Source organism: Equus asinus, chromosome 21 (assembly GCF_041296235.1).
Source record: "Equus asinus isolate D_3611 breed Donkey chromosome 21, EquAss-T2T_v2, whole genome shotgun sequence".
NCBI lineage: Eukaryota > Metazoa > Chordata > Mammalia > Perissodactyla > Equidae > Equus > Equus asinus.
The window spans coordinates 20416599-20433919 of NC_091810.1; the positions used below are offsets into that span (position 1 = coordinate 20416599).

Sequence of the window (17321 nt, forward strand, 5' to 3'; positions counted from 1 at the left end):
ACTTGCCTCTGAATAAAAGGAACAAAGCATATATTACGGGATATTTATGACTAAATCTATTTACTATTTGTGAAGAATCTAAAAGCTTAGCAATCTTCTTCAAATACAAACTGTGAAGCTTGAAAAACCTCCAGCTGTTTAAAATTTCAAATCATTAGTCAAATGCCTGATCTAGACTTAAGCCTTCTGTTTGAGGATCTTTTCTAAAACAAAGTGTTGCAGACAATGTTCTCTAGCACGTATTTTTCCCACTACAATGCAAGCTGAGGGCCTGATGTTATTCCCAGGAGAGCTGCTGATGCTGAGAGGCTTGGCTCCTACAATTCCAGCCCCTTAGGCCCCCCAGTGTCACTGAGAACACTGTGAGATGGGTTGAGAGGGCAGGATTCTGCCTTGAGTTGAGGGAGGTTCACCAAGTGGCCAGGGTGTGTTCTTGTTGAAGGCAGATCATTTCCTTCTCTGAACACAAGAAGAGTCCCCAAGGGGTTCCAAGGTAGGTCTGATCTCCCAAAAGTCCTGAATGACTCTCTTCAATGCCGGATGGGAAGGGATATCAATTACGGAATGACAGCCACGCACCAGACCACATCCCGGGACCTTAGCTTGTGCCACCTCACCCAGTCTTGAAAGAACCTGGTTAATGAGGGTATTCAAATCCCTGTGTTGCCAGATGTGGCAGCTGAGATGGGGAGATGTTTGTCTCAGAGTGATGCCACGTCTGATTCCAAAGGTCTTGACTCTGACCCTAGGCTGGCTTTCTGTCAGCAAAGCATTGTTTGCTTCTTCTGGGATCAGATAACTTTGTAAGCAATCAAGCTATTCTTCTTAAGAGAATTCCATCTTTGAAACTATGAAGTTGGTTAGAAGCTTGCAGCTGCACTAGATTCAAAAAGGTCATGGAAATCTTATAAAGAAGGCTAAGAAAATATTCCTTTCTGATCCTTCCCAATGACATGGTAAAGAACTCACTAGAAGCCAAAACAGGTAATAGAAAAGAAGAAAGCTGGTGTTTGAAGAATGGATGGAATTGTACAAGTAGGTCGGTGTTTATTTGCCATCTGAGGTACAGTTCTGAATTAGGTCATCTTAAAACCACCTTTTGTTTTACAAAAGTAACATGTTTACTGTTGAATATTTAGAAAGTACACAGACCTTTTTTCCTGTTTACAAAAGAGCTGCTCTGAACACATATCCCCTTGGCTTGAAATTTTGTCCATTTAGAAACTTACGGGGAGAATACTTCCATTTTTTTCCATGGTTGCCAAGTGTCCAGTAAATATTTCTGCAGAAATGGCCTTTCCAAAGTTGACAGAACTATCTCCACACTTACACACTTACACAATGACATGACATGAATTAGATTCTTCTTAGATCTTCTTAAGAAAACTAGGTGGTCAGTTTTTTCCCAGATCCAGAAGTTTTTTTTACCCGAAATGCAATTCTGAGTTTTGAGCTTTCAAGTCAGGGATTGGCTGCATTCCAGGGACAACTGGGTGAAGTGGTTGCCTGAACTTTTGCACTGTTCTTATAGATTATCCTTTGCTACCTTTAGCTTTAGGGCTTTTGAACATACCGTCTAGAAAGTCTGAGAATACATCCTGTTCCTGAGAGCTCAGAAGTGTGTGTTGTCTCTCACAGCACCTCCCGTCCTAATGCTTCTGCAACAGCTTTTCTGCTGCTCCTCAGTTACTAAACCCCAAGTGGCACCTTGCTTTCTACTGGCTACATTCCCACAGCCTTCAGAATGGAATGTGAGGATATTCACAGTTGAGTTCTAATGTATTTCTCTGCTTTTCTCCAGCCTCACGTGTCATATGCTTGTCCAGTGGTTTTCCACTGGGGCAATTGCGCCTCCAGGGAGCATTTGGCGATACCTAGAGACATTTTTGATGTGCACAATTGCAGGATAGTGGTGCTATTGGCATCTAGTGGGTAGAGGGCAAGGACGCTGCTAAACATTCTACAATGCACAGGACAGCCCTCTGAAACAAAGAATTGTCCAGCCCCAAATGTCAGTAGTACTATGACTGAGAAGTCCCGTGGTCTAGCTCTACTGGAAAATGGATCTTCCTCAAACGCACCATGTACCTATCACTGGAAGGCACTACAGCAGTTAGAAGCATGGCCACTGGGGCCAGACAGCTGAGCTTGCAGGCAAGATCCTCTACTTATTAGCTGTGTGACTTTGGAAATATGACTTAAAATCTCTGTGCCTCACTGTCCTCATCTGTAAAATGGGTTTAATGATGCATATCTGATAAGGTGATTATGGTTAAATAGATTAATACATGTTAAGTACTTGGAATAGTGGCTGGTGTGTAGGAAGTACTCAATCTGCTACCCAGCACTGCTGCTCATAATGTTGCCACCATTTCATTCACTTTGACTTGACTTACAATGATCCCTCTGTCTGGAACACCCTCCCTCATATTGCCTCATTCTTTAAGTCACTGGAACGTCCCCTGCCACCTCATGGGAGGAAATGCCTACTTTCAGCCCTCCACACAAACTCGTATTATGCATCCATGCAACGTGTCTGACAAGGAGTTGTCTTCTCCTTTGGATGTAAACTTCTGGAGGAGCTGCAGCTTCTTGTGTCTCAGCTTTATATGCCCAGTCTCTAACAAGAGTAAACGCTCCACAAATCATGTTAGTTCGTTTGGGGTCAGGCTCCATTAAAAAGAAGACTAGTAGACAAAGGAAATAAACTTTTCTCTTTTCAGACTTGATTTAACCTCTTTAGTAATCCTCACAAGGTTATCTGCTTAAAAAGAAGAAGCCTGGATTTAAATTGAGCGTATGCAATGCCTTTATAACCCGCGTGGTAACTGCGTTGAAAGGAGAGGGCTAAAAGCAGTGCCAGGCAGACTCCTGGGCCCTCCCCTCAGCCATGCCAGCCTCCTGGCCTGGAGAGATATACAGCATAAGTCATCATCTGCTATTAAGAATTCACTCCTTCATCTATAGCCATCTATCTTTGTTCTCCAATCTGGCTTGAGCTGTTTTCCTTCCCGTAGAGAAGGTGATCAGTGGCTCCTCATTGCTGGTGATCATCTACAGATAGAAGGAAAAAAATGTTTCTTCCAGACTGCGTTATAAATCTGAATCTTTTATAATGAGGGATTTTTTTTTTTGTCCTTGGCTTAAAAATGAACTTGTTAGTCTATAAATATTGCGGCTCCTTCATGAAGAGTCATTGGTGTATAATGGGATCAGAAGGGTTTCTAAAGCTACTTCTGTCACTCACACCTTGGACGATTTTCATAACCCCCTGAGTTGTCGTTTGTCCCTCTATAGGTGAGGATGACACCAGCTACCTCAGCGTGATGCCCTGAAGAAAACGGGAGGTGCCATATGTGCAAGCACATGACACAACAAAACTATAACATGTTGTAGAAGGGCAGGCTGATGTCACAGTTAATTGATGATGATGTAGTTTTAAAAAAATTGTGTGGATTTTTCTTTTGATCTTTTTCTGCACTTCCAGCATATAGATTCATTGATAGTGTTTTATAGACAACATTTAGTGATCAATATAATCAATTGGTTTTGTCCTTAAAAAAAAATGTGTAACTTGTATGCAAGTTTACAAATTGAGACAGTTCTTCCCTTCCCCTCCCTCCTCCGACCATTTTACGGCTTGAGTTCAGGAACGAGCATCCGAGATGCGGGGAGAGACTTCCCTTCAGCTGTAGTGTCCTCAGCCAGCTTGGCAGAGCTGGTCTGGGATGAAGTATCTTACACCGGTCCTTGTTCCCAGCCTTCCGTGCGAGCTTTACAGTAAAAGTTCTCCCAAAATGTAAATTGATAGCAGAGGCTCCACCAGACAATGCACAGCATCACTGACTGTTTAGGATTCACATAAAACTTCTGCTGGTTGAAAATGGTAGACATCTTCTGCTTTTCACCTGTATTTTTCCCTCACCCTCAAACATTCACAAAGCACCTGCCAGGCAATCGCGTCAGGGTCTAACCACACAGAGGACAGATGAGACACATCAATTTGAGGAAAAGGACCAAGCACTTTCCAGCCGACATCCGAATTCCAAAATTGGCCGATCACGGGTGAAAAGTGCCTGGAACTGTGCTGCTGGAGACCGGGTGAAGACTGTGTTCACATCCTTGAATATTTAACTTGGCTTTTCTGCTGTGGAACAACACCGGTTTGCCGAATGAATACGTACATTGCTTCAATTTGGGTGGTGATTAATAAATTGTCCTCTCTGCCAGCTACAGGGATCTACAAGACATGTAATGACTACAAAGTTGCCGCCTTACCTGCTTTTACGTGCAACCATTGAATTAATAAATATAGAGCATTGCAAATAATGTATGAAAGAAATGAGAGGAATCTTCCAAGCTGAGAGAAAAGCATTTCTGGAAAACAATTTTTTTTTAGGTCACAAAATTCACTGCACACTCCACAATGTAAACCATCTTTCCATCTTTTGCTAGGTGCCACGCAGGAAATGGGCCCCCACACTCTCAGAGAGAACCTGCAGACTATTCTCACCATCAATGGAGAGTGCTAAGAACGAAAGCTGTCCCTTGTGTAAGGAAGTTCTTATCCTCCTGTTGACTTTCTCTAGGCAATGGCTCTGCATTATCTGGTAGAACATTTTGTGATGATGGCAATATTATATAGCTTTGCAGTCCAATATGGCAGTCACTAGCTATATGTACCCATGGAGCATTAGGAATGTGGCTAGTGCAACTGAGGAACAAAATTTTTAATTTTATTTCATTCTAATTAAACTTAAATTTAAAGAGCCATATGTGGCTGGTGGCTACCATATGAACTGAGCAGCTATAGCTCAGTTGGTGAGATTCGTAGTAAGAGTCACAGCTAATTACTGAGCATTATATTGTATACCAAGCATTGTAGTTAAACATATGGTAAGCACTAACTAATTTAATCCTAATAACAACCCTAACACACAGAAAGTAAGCAGTGCACCCACATCACAGTCCAGAGCAGGGCAAAGCTGCATTTAGCACCTAGGAGTGCACACTCCAGCACCCTCAGGAGCAGGCTGCCTTGCCATCAGATTACAGCCAATTTTTAACAGCAATGGTAATTGAAGCAATGGTTATCCTGACAATTTTCACTACCTGATTGGGCAGAAAGGCATTGATGAAGATTTAAAAATAGGAGTCTCTTTGAAGACTTCAGGGCTAAATAAATTCAGAGTTGCCCTCCTGAGTAGCTTGGAATGATTGCATAAGAATGTATCGGCACACTTTACTTACAAAAGGCCATGACCTGTGGCCCACTGAGTGCAGGGAACAGAAACATTAACCCAGCTTTTTATCTGACGTTGTCATGGAGATTCAGCCTTAAACAAAGACGGTGCTATGTTTTCCACTCCAATAATAGACCTCAGCAATTAGCTTCCTCTTTATTAGTCTGCAACACCAGTCTGGAAGAGTCTCTTGAGAGGAGACCTTGAAATAGCTTCTCACAGCGCCAGCAGACAGCTAAAGATGACTTCCTGGGAACATGGTGGATGCCACTGGTGAGATAAATCTGAATATTTTTTTTAAAACAGTCTTTTTAATATCCTGGAAAACACTCTGCTGTGTAAGTGATCTCCATCACATCAACACCATATTGCATGTGTTGATTATCAGACAGGTTTAAAAAACAGTTCCCAAACCTGGATGTACATCAGAATCCGTGGGGAAGATGGTTAAATGCAGGTGACACCTTGATGAGCACCACGGTAGGGAACAAAGCCTTTGAATTAGACTGAAGTGTAAGCTGAAATGAATATCAGAAGAGTTCTTCTTGGCAAATTTTCTTCCATAAATAGGATTTTAAAATTGATTCTAGTTATTACCTTAAATAGCTGGGTACTAAAAGCTAGTCATAATTTAATGTAAACATCGCCACGATGGTGACCATGTTGAATGTATTTATGCCTAAAGTCAGGAAAAATGTGCCGTGTTATGAAATGAAAGGAAAGCTAATTGTGTTTAAATGTGCTTTCCCAGGTGGCTCCTTTGATAGCGCAGTGAAATTTTGGCTTTAAGGCATCATTGCTGCAAAAATGATCAATACTAAATAGGTTGAAGACAAGACAAGCGATATATTGATATTTCGATCTGAAGACTCTGCAGGTTTTTCCAGACAAAAGTCAGAGGCAGACAGATTACTTGAAATTCTCAAACTTTATTGTGTATGATACAGAAAGAGAATGGGTACAAGAGATCACATGGAAGAGGATCAGATTGGAATCTCCAAATTCTTTCCTAGAGGAAAGACAAACAGAAAAATATATTAACTTTAGGTGACGTAATAGCAACACTGATGGCTAACATTTGAACAGCTACTGTGACAAACTCTATTCTAAGGGCTTTGCTTTTTAGTCCTCACAACCACCATGTGAGGTTGTATGTTACAGACAAGGAAACTGAGGCACAGAGAGGTGATCTTTTCTAAAGAGTCAGCATTTTGCCTGCTTGGCAGGAATGATAGAGTCTCACCCGTTGATCCCCTATTTCACTTTATTTTCCTTTAGATGGGAGTCGGATAGGAGCCCCCATTGATGTTACTGAACCGGCAACTTGACTCAGAACACACTGAAAATCCAATACCCAAAAAGAGACTGGCTTTCTTAAGGTTGTATCCCAGTAGATCACAGTAGGGACCTCTCCCTCATTTGGTGGCATTGATGTCTTTCCTAAATGAAGCCCCTGGAAAATGCTCTAATGGGCCAAAGTCTCAAGACTTTTTTAGTGTAATTTCTCCTTATTTTGGAATATTGAGAGGACATTGCTGGTATTCGATGAGCACCACCAGGACTAAGCTCGTCCTGGAACCTGGACAGGGCCTTCTCCATTCATTAAATTCATTGGTGGGCTAGGTAGCAAAGCTTCCTCAGGATGCTTAGAAGGATGCAAAAAGACACTTGCCTTGGCAAATCGCTGGACTGTACGCCAGTGCAGGTGGTCAGGTGTGTTTGCACTTTTCACCTGAATGGAAACAACAGCTCAAGTCTCAGTCTGGACTTTGGCAAACCACAGGAAATTAAAATGCAAATGAAATTTGCAAACATGACGAAAAGAGGGAAAGAGGAATTAAGTTCTCAGAACGAAAATCGAGCATGTTTCATGCTAGCCCTAGGAGGCCAGCTTAATCAAATTTTCAGCTAACACAGATGATAATGACCCTGGTGGCCAGTTTCTTTACAGAGCTTTGCTATGGCAAAAGCAGAGAGAGACAGAGCAGGTGATGAAGCTGTGGTGGGAATTAGCTTTTCACATCTGTGTGCCAGGGAAGTGCCATTTTTAATGCCAGTAAATACTCTTTTGAGTTTAATTTACTCCGCTTAGGTTCCCATGCCAAACTCGATCACCTGATGCAGAGGTGGAATCTGCTCGTAGCTGTCAATATGTGATGACTTGTGATTGTAATTCTGAACAGGCTACACTTAGCCCAGGCTGACCAGTAGGCCTTGAGTACATTATACTATGAATTGCAATGAAGTCTTAAAAGTTAAACATTTCCAGCTCTAGAAGGCCATGTTCTTTGAGGCAGGACCTACAGTCTTCAATTTTTCAGACCACCAAAAGAATCCAAGCGGAGGTGAAATTACACAAGGAGTCTTATTATTTGCAGTACCATAAAGGAAAAAAAAGAGGGCACATCTCATTCCAAAATAGCCCTGAAATCAGTCTATAATTTCTGCCTTGAAGCCCTGGAGGGCCTATCTCATCTTCAGGACGTTGAGGGCCTCTAGAATCAACTGAGGAAAATAATAAATAATGATTAGATAGACTATGTATACTGAAATGTTTTGTCCTATTCCATTCAATTTCAGAAAAGCTTATTAGAAAGGACTCTGGACAGGAGACCCACATGCCACTCATTGGTGGGTGTCACTGGGAAGTTACTTCACTGCTCTGAGTTTCAGTTTTCTCATGTCAAGTGGGGACAATAAGATCTGTCTCAGTGGATGGTTGAGCACTTTGTATGTCTGTAGCAATAGAGATGATATGATGCCATTATTATCATCATCACTGATATTATTGTTGTTATTATTATTAAACTGTTGTAAAGCACTATGCTAGGTCCTTCGATGACTGAGATGCATGAGCCTGGCCCTCCCAGGCAGTTCTATATTTGGTATAAGCTTAGTAAATACCAAACTCCAAAGCATCAACAAATATCTCTGGGAGGTTTTGTTAAAGTATCCCGGCCTTGAAAGGAAACCAAAGTGTTTTCACAAGCAAAGATTAAGGGACTCTGTTCCACTCAGTCATTATTCTATCACTCAAGACATACCCTGGAACTATTTATTTGTACTTAAAATGCTCTTCAGCTTGCCAGCTGGCCTGGAGTTACCTGTCGAAGTTAATCACATGGAGTGGTTCATATATCAGGTGGTATGAGACTACGTGTCTCACAGCAGCCTTGCCGAGTGACTGATAGCCTTCTCTGTCAATTTTGCCAAGCCAAAAGACTATTAATGAACCATCAAAAGACCACAGTGACCCATCTCCAAAACAGAGCTTGCTGTACCTAAAGAAAAGGCTGCCTGACTTCACTGGCAGTCTAGATATCATCCCTTCCAACTCTGATGGTTTATCGTAGACAAAAAATGTAACCACAAAAAAAGAGGAGAACGGAAAGCCAGATAAAACAGAGAGATGAGCAGGGACTAACAATGCTACCTTATATATGCACAGCCCTTTATAAAGGAGGGTCTTTCTTTATATGATTGCATGCCATCTCCATGGTGTCCCATCAAAGAAAGCTGCCTTGGTCTTTCATAAGAAGAAAGTGAAGATCAAATAGGACACAGCTTATCCACTATCACAGAGGTCCATGAGGTGGTTAGGCTTATTCTACCTCAAGTATCAGAGCCAAGGTTAGGACCCTGGCCTAGTTTTCCTTATTCTTGCCAGAGAAAAGCAACAGCACACACAAGGTCATAACCAATACTCGGACCAACACTTACAGAAAGTGGGATTGCTGATTCCGGTCATATTCTTCTAAGTGTTTGGGCCAGCTCAGTAAGAACAGACTTTGGAGACTTTCCTCCATCCTCTTTGCACAAGCTTGGGTCCTCAGAGGTTACTCTGAAAGAGGGCAGAGATGCAAAGAGAATTCAAAACTAATCTTAAACTTGAAAAGAAAAAAAAAATAATGAGAATATTCATGGGGATCATAAAGAGAAATAATGATTACCTTTGATTCCTAGAGAAAGTTAATTTAAAATGCATCCAAGTTCCATTGTACAGCCGAAAAAAAAAATCTGCGAAGCTGAGACAGGTCTTTAGTAGGCAGAAAGGAGAGTCACGGTCACTTGAGTTCTGAGAAGATGCTCATTCACAGTAATTGGGAGGAAGAAAGATTGTAGAGATTAACTGACCTTGTTTTAGGGCACACGCTGTTTTCTTTTCAAATGCAAACTTGGGGCCTAAAAGACAAAATCTGTCTTGAATGCCAGTCTCTAAGAAAATGCACTTAACAATCAGAAAACCACCGAAGTGGTTGTTTATGTTTTTATCAAATTAGAAGCTATATAACCATTTAAAGCAAGTGCGTAGGATCTCTTTCCAATGGTAACTTTGAAGTTCACATGCCCTTTGAAAGAAAAGCAGTATAGATGCTCTTGGTCCATGAAAGGAGAGATCAGCATAACATTGTCTTGGTTTTACACATGGGTTTAGCTCATCAAAAGAGACATTACGCAAGTGCGGATGTGGCACTGGCTGTCAGTTTTAAGGTTGTACATAAAAACTACATCGTAGTTTTGAAATCTGTGACATCAGGGTCAAAAATTGCCTTTTCAGGGCAGTCTTTGTGACCCTGGAAATTTTATCTGGGAGAATATAATTCCACTTGCTGAGGCTGTAGACTTGATTTTTTTTATTATTAATAAATAATTACTTATTTGATATTCACTGTGTAGGTACTACGTTCTAGGGAAGGCTAGGTGCCTTTGGTCTGTGAGGTATTGCACTGCAGTCATCCCGTGTGTAGTCTCTGAGAACCTAGTATTAGTCAGGCCCTCTGCTAAAGGCACAGAGATAAAGGCAACTAGTTCCCTTTACGCCCTGGCTGCTTCCTATGTGTCATCTCCTGAAACCGTTTGCCTCAAAACACAACACTTCAGCTTCACCGAACTGCTTTATAGTCCCAAGACATACCACATTCTTCTGTACTCCAGGTTCTTTGTGCATACTTGTTTCCTGCCTTGAGTGTCTTGTCTTTGCGGCTGCCTAGACTCCTTCATCTGCTAAGACCAACTCAGACACAACCTCCTGGGTGATGTTCTCCACATGTAGCTTGGTAGCACTTGGTACAGATCTCTTCTAAGAGCCCCTGTCACTCTGAATTATAATTGCTTACCTTCAAGCCTTCCATCAGATCTGGGCTCCCTGATGATATTGTCCACTTCTGTCCACTTCTGTCCCTCATTCCTAGTAAGTTCAGGGCTGACCCATAGGAGAGGTGCTTGATAAATGTTTCTTTGATTGACCCAACTTCAGAATACTCTTGCAGTTCATAAATCCTACCCAGATGTGGTGGTGACATGCATAAATGTAAACCTTGGCATGGTTTTCATGACTTTGGGGCATGATGTGTATGTTTCTTTTATGCTAAGAAATAGTAGAAATCCTGCCACGGGAACTGTTATCCCCTTCTTTAAGTTGAACTGAAGTTGCAGAACTGAGATGGCAAATATTAATTGGTTTCTGAGGATGCTGAGATATCAACCCCTGATAAGAGAAATGATGGTATTTCGCAGATCTTTTAGGCAGAAAGAAATATGCCAAAAAGATTTATAGCTGCAGTTATTTCTAAGGCGATTCATGTCAAAGGTCAGATAACATATATTCTTTGCTATGCTATACTTATAGAGTGCTTCAAAATAGTTTTTACATTGAGGGAGTCTCCAGTTAACTCCGAGACATCACATTGAATGTTACAGAGGAGGGAGAGTCTCAAAATGACAGAAAACCTTGGATCGCACAGTTCTAGAAAGCTTGAAAATGTGAAATAACCTCATTATAGTAATTTTAACAAACAAGAGATTACCAATTTTTTTACAACATCATTTAATACATTAGTGAAATGGCAACAATATTACAACCAATGTACTTTCTCAGAAGCAGATATCTTGTAAAAAAATGACTCCACTGTTAAATGTCCATATTTGCAAGGCTGAGTTAGACTCTTAAAGTTTTTTAATGAGAACTCCATCCTGTGGTGTGAAAATTTACCTCCTAACAAAACAACTTGCTTTCCTGACCTGATGACAATGCCAGATTAATTGCACTTTTGTTGCTTAATTGCATTGTAAAGTGCACGTCATTAAATTGATAACACTCTGCGGAGTTTTAAAATTTCTCAACATTCAAACAAAAGTTGTAGGCAGTGTTGACTCAGCCAATGTCCGGCCTATCATGTTTGTCAAAGGAGAATGCTCTTAACAGCAGGCAGTATATGGAAGGCATTTTCAAAGCAGGTTACATTCTGTTTTGTTTGAATTTGAACCTGCCTCCTTCAACCCCCACAAGCAGAATGATTTGCTCTATATAGTGTGCCACCATTGGGGCACGGTGGCTGAAATCGAAGTTTTATTTGAGTAGTACTACAAACATTCACTCTTGAATCTATGGGTTTTTCTTTACTGTTTCGTCTCTTGAAAACAACCATGTAGAAGTGGATTCGAACATACATTTAGCACCTTCTTTCACTGTTCTTCCAAGCTTTCCAGTCTCATCGTAACCTGAACAAGGTAAACCCCTTCCTTCTTTGAATACATGTGACTTAGACCAACTTCTATTCTTATTATTTTTCAAGGAGCTGTATGAGATGTTTCTCATTAAGTTGTCAAGACACCTTAACACTGGCAGAAAGGGAAAGCACCTAATAAAAATCTTTGAAACAAGACAATCCTAGCAAAAAGTTTAAGTTTATTTCTAAACAGCACATCCTGAAAGTAATTTTTTAACTGAAAGATTGACTTACATATTCTTTTTACACCCTTTAAACCAAGAGGTATCAACTTAGAATGGAGCTAAAGAGAATATTTAATGGGTTGAGATTAAATCTATCATTTTTACCCAGGGAAAATTCCTTCTCATTTATTCTCAGGCAGTTGCATGTAAAAGGACTATTAAAGTGATGAGCTGCAGTGTTTTGACAAGCACTGTACTGCAAAAACTTGAGATGTCACTGGAATACAGTTATATATTCATGGGGAGAAAAGAATGGTCTATTTAAAAACTAGGACAGATCATGTTGATATGGGAAAAGGAAATAACCATGTGAACAATACATCCAAAATTAAAGACTCTGTTGCTGGCATCCGTCTAAAATCAACAGGAAACATAATTACTCCTTGAAAGTACTCTTGTCCTGTGTTACAGTGCTAAATGGATACGGAAAGAGCGAGATATTATTTGTACTCAGAATACTATTACAAAAACAAAGATGGAAAGAAACACAGCAAAGATGTGATAAAAAGATCCATGTTAGCAACATAGGAAAGTGAGACTAGCCCACATTATGAAGCAATATTTCTACCCCCACCCCCAAACCCAATGTGACCTCTCTGCTTTCTCTCTCTTGGAGTCACTCTAGAGATAGGTTTTTTTATCTACTTTATAAGCACAATAGGAGGTCCGGAGGAAATCAAAGGGAATCTTTTATTCAAAGCAACTGCATGATTTTAATAACTCCCCTCCATGTTTTCTACTGTTTATTTTCCCACAGTTTGGAATGCCCTGTTCCCAGCTGTACAAAGATGTTTGCCAAAGCAAGTGTTGTTTTCCACTATATTATATTTCTTAGGCTGAAACAGGGAGATGATAATAATAATATTAATATTATTCTTTCATAACTTTATATCGTTTAGTGAGAGCCCCAGGTAATCTGTAGGCATCAATGGCAAATCAATTAGAATTCTTATGCCAGTCCATTCTTGTGTCTAGTTCACACTCCTCCCAATCCACTATTTCTTCTAAGCTATTAGTTTGAATACTCTTGGTATTTATTGGTAATTCTTGGGTTTGAATAATGTTGAAACTCATCTCTGACTCTTGTGGCCTTTCATTGAACTGTTCCCTGTTCTGTGAAATGACTGAACTTGGTTCAGTGTTTCTCTAAGGCAGAACTATGAGCCACAAACCATCTTCAACACATTATCAAGCAGAGCCAGCAAACACTTTCTCTTTCTTTGCTGAAAAGAAGGATCCAAGGTCATTTTGGGTTTAAGATGGGAAGGCCGTTCATTGTTTTTTGAATGAACACATTTCTTGGAATGACATTTAATAAAAAAAATGATATTATTTATTAGAAATATTTAATAAATGAACCAGAAAAAACATTTTTACTAGGCTTGTAAAACGTCCCCCTTCTCTCCTTATAAGTTTTCCACATTGCCTTCTAAAACCAGAATGTGAAAACATCCATTTAAAAATAATCTCTCATCACTGGTATTTTTAAAGTAAACTATGTACCAGAATGGCCAGCACCAATTCTGCCACCATTGACTACTTGTTCCGGAAAGACAAACGTGCACACGCTATACACATGTTCTCCAGAGAATAAACCAGGCACGTGACCCTTAACAGCTGTCTGCACTACGCTTAACAAACAGCTCATCTTTGAAAACACGTTTCTTCATGTGAATAGATTTACAGGTAATCATGCAGAGTTTTCATGAAAACATTTTTAATTCTCAGTGGAGACAACACACAAATAAATAAAAATTAGATTGTTTCTTACCTTTTGGAAAGCAGGCAAAAGCTATACTGTTGGTGGAATAGTGTACCAAGTAACAGACTTTTGTACACTCTTTCTTACTGGTGGTATGCAGTCTACAGGAAAAGTAAATATATAGGTACGGATAAAATAAATGTGCACACAATATTCCTTTTTATTCTTTTTTTTTCCTTTTGGAGAAGAGGCTGCGATAGAGACCATAGACTTTATTCCCACTCTTTCAGTGGGTTTGATAGTCTTTTGGTAGACCAGTTCACCAAAATTCAGGTACCTCTGAACATGGGAGTACTGGCGCCTCTTGGTTTTAGGCAGATGGGTTTACTCGTTTGAGCTGGAGTAGTTGAGGGAACCAGCCCCAAAGTAATGTGTCTATCTGATCAGAGCATCCTTTTCTTCCTGTTGCCATCCCTTTTTTCTCAGCCTAGTACAGTTATGGTGACCAGCCTGCGAGGTTAGTCCAGAAGGATGAAACAAACAACGTAATGTTCAGAATGTTAGGGATCCAAACAAATGAAAAAGCAAAACAAAACAAAAAACCACGGCAAATTAACACAGCGTGGGAGAGTGTTCCAGAATTTTCTAGGCATTGTTACTTGTATAGAATTTGACACCCACATCCATTTTCTAGCAGTTTGAGTCTTGGAGTTTTTTTTGTTTTTTTTTAATGAAATACCTCTTTATCTCGGCAGTTCTACTATTTTATGTAATACTTGCCTTCTTTGAGAACAGACCAAGTTTTTATTTATATATTTTCCTTACAGTAGATGCAAAAATGGTAGTAAAAGAAAAATAGCATCAGAATGTACACTTATATTTAAAATATCTTATTTTAGATTTTCTGTTTTAGGTGCAAGTTATTGTTCTTCTAAAGTGTGCTTCACCATACAGTGTGCTCATTGGCTTAAACTAGTCTTTCACATAGTGTAAGTCCAGCCTCTATTTCAGGGTCATTTATCAGTTATGCATTCCCACCTGCAAAACGGGTCTTTCCCAAGCTGTCCACATGCCTGACATCTCTAGTTGCTACTGGCCTTCCAGAACAAACTTTCTGTAACCAGTCCAGATTTTTGGGGAGTTTCTCTGCACTGTCTGGGGGCATTGGTTTAGAAAATGGATGGTAGTTTAGGACAAAGGTAGCTTAGGGATGCTCATCATTATTCATCATGATCCTCTATAAGGAGAGCATCTGACCAGAGGATAATTCACAGAGCATCTTCTGGTTCTGACCAGTCCAAGTGAGGAAGGCAGCAGTTCTTACCCACACATCCCCCAAAAGCCATGCTGCCTCAGGTACCATTATCCATCCAACTGGAAAAGGGGCCTGGTGGCCATCAGTAAGTCAGTCCCCAAGCATACCCAATCCTCCTGTTTATCTGGCATCTACATCTTTGCCATGAACATATATCTGCAAAATCAGTAATAGAAAGCTCAGGAAAACATGCCAAATTCAGGACACACATTCAAGAACCAAAGCTTGAGGTGCCCTTCGCAGAAAAAATTGTTGAGAAGGCATCATTGTGGCCAGATCTAAAGCTATCCAAATTAGGTCAGGGTCTTCCGATCCTCTAGCAACAGAAATTTTGTTTGTATAAAAAAAACCCTTCATTAAGTGGCTGAGCTATACCTCTATACCCGCTGCTGTTTTCCAATCTGAGTTCAGAAATGAACAAGCATTGGCTCAACTCTGAACATCCAACATGTTTGTAGTGCACAGATACATTAAAATTTTGAGATTTGCTTTTCATTTGTTCCATACAGAAAGAGGTTTTCCTTTCAAACAATGGCATCTTAACTGGAGAAGCAACCTAAGAGGAAAATTGAACTTCTTGGGGAAAAATCAGGCAATGCTTGGGCAGTTTTAATTTCTGCCCTTATTAAGCCAACAAGCAAATTCGTTTTATGTGGACATGTCGTTGCAGTGTGCAGCTGGATGAGTAGAAGCATGCATGCACCAGATGGCAAACTGCAGTGATGGAGCAGAGCTGTTAAAAACGAAAACACTGAGGATTGAAATACATTGAGACTGAGTGTTTAGAGCAACAATGAATAAGGGGACATTTCTGTTTCATTATTTACTTTGTAGCTTATACTATATACTCGGTTTCCTCCCCGATACCCTCCCTCAGAGGATAGCGCATGGAATTTCCCTTTTGGAAAGACACATTCCTTTCCCAAGTGCATGATCTGTGCTTCTGTTTGTTTCTTTTTAACCACATAGCTTAATTTTAGCAAATAATTTGTCTGTTACCAAAGTTCAGAAATTTGAGATGATTTGAGCTATATTTGGTATTAAATAGAATATAATAATAATGTTTCCTCCCATCGGAATAGTCTTTCTGTCACTTTTCATTAATTGAATTTTTTATTACTGCTCTTTCCTACATTCATACATTTTTGCATTGTTACAGACTGGTTTTCCAAATATAATTGTCATCTATAATACCACTATTTCCATATTAGTGACTTCATTAGATCATTTTAAACACCTACTTGTTTGCATTTTTGTCTCATCTTAAATGTTTCCTTCCTTTGGGTTGACTTTATCCCAGATCAGCATCATTGTTAAAACTTTGGGAAGCATTTCCAATACGGGCTCAGCCTGAGTGTCCTAATATGAAATCGTTGCTATTAAGATATATTAATTTCTAGAGCTCTGCAGTCCAATATAGTAGCCACAGTCACAGATGGCCATTTAAATTTAAATTATTTAAAATGGAGTAAAATGGTAAGCATACTTCCTCAGCTAAGCAGCCATATTTCAAGCGCCCAATAGCCATATGTGGCTAGTGGTTACTGTACTGCACAGCACAGGTAGAGAACATTTCCATCATTGCAGAAAGTTCTATTGGACAGATTTTGTGCAGATAAGGTCTTTTGATTCCTCTTCAGGATCTTTGAGAGCTGGGCCATCAGAAACCCCAATGTTTGGAGGTACATGAATCTCCTCCTATGGTTCAGCAAATATCCACTCAAATTATGTATGGTGTTTTAGAAAGTGTCTACACAAAACCGAAAGAACAAACAATTTTTTAAAAGTTTTTGGACTATCTGTGACGCAAAGGCTATATTTGGTTTTATTTTTTCCCGAACTGTTTATCTTTGCTCTGTGTAGACCCCAAAACAACAATGACAAAACCCAGTAAAACTTTTTCAAGGGAAAGGCACCAAATGCATTCCAAATGGAATAATTGTGATTGACACAGGTAATAAGACACTTGGATTTTTGAGTTAGTAAGATGAGGCCTCTACCTGGGCAGCCTTCTTTGAGTTCAGTTTATTCCTGTCTTTGTAGACAACAAAGCAAGCAATAACACATTTCAAAGCACCATACATCATTATATTCTTTAAATGCAAGCTGCATTAGCAAATGAGCAAGCCCAAAGACCAATTTCTGCATTGGCGTTGTAACATGCCACTCATGTTCTAAGAAACACAGAAGCAAAGAGAAAGAAGCAGGGATCTGGGAGTCAGACCTGGGTTTCAGTCCAACCTCTGATGCTAACTAAATGTGTGACTTTGGTAATATCACTTAATCTCGCTAAGCTTAGGTTTCTTAAGTAAAATGAGAATAATACTC

At 39.9% G+C, this 17321-nt stretch overlaps 1 protein-coding gene across 6 annotated transcripts in view; it reads right to left on the reverse strand.

The window, feature by feature from the left end:
- Nucleotides 1-17321, reverse strand: part of GRM7 (glutamate metabotropic receptor 7) — an 822517-nt gene that overhangs the window by 38608 nt on the left and 766588 nt on the right. The window contains exons 10-15 of one of the 6 annotated variants that reach the window (XM_070492758.1): nt 13748-13839; nt 9378-9425; nt 9194-9279; nt 8964-9084; nt 6916-6975; nt 6153-6252 (exon numbers count right to left, since the gene is read on the reverse strand). The exons of 2 other annotated variants lie outside the window; for them this stretch is intronic. In XM_070492758.1, coding sequence (XP_070348859.1) covers nt 13769-13839 — 71 coding nt within the window. In that variant the 3' untranslated portion in view covers nt 6153-6252; nt 6916-6975; nt 8964-9084; ... (1 more) ...; nt 9378-9425; nt 13748-13768. Of the gene's footprint in view, nt 1-6152; nt 6253-6915; nt 6976-8963; nt 9085-9193; nt 9280-9377; nt 9426-13622; nt 13840-17321 lie in introns of those variants that run through there. 3 more of the 6 variants (XM_070492757.1, XM_044754898.2, XM_070492759.1) reach the window with 3 other exon arrangements.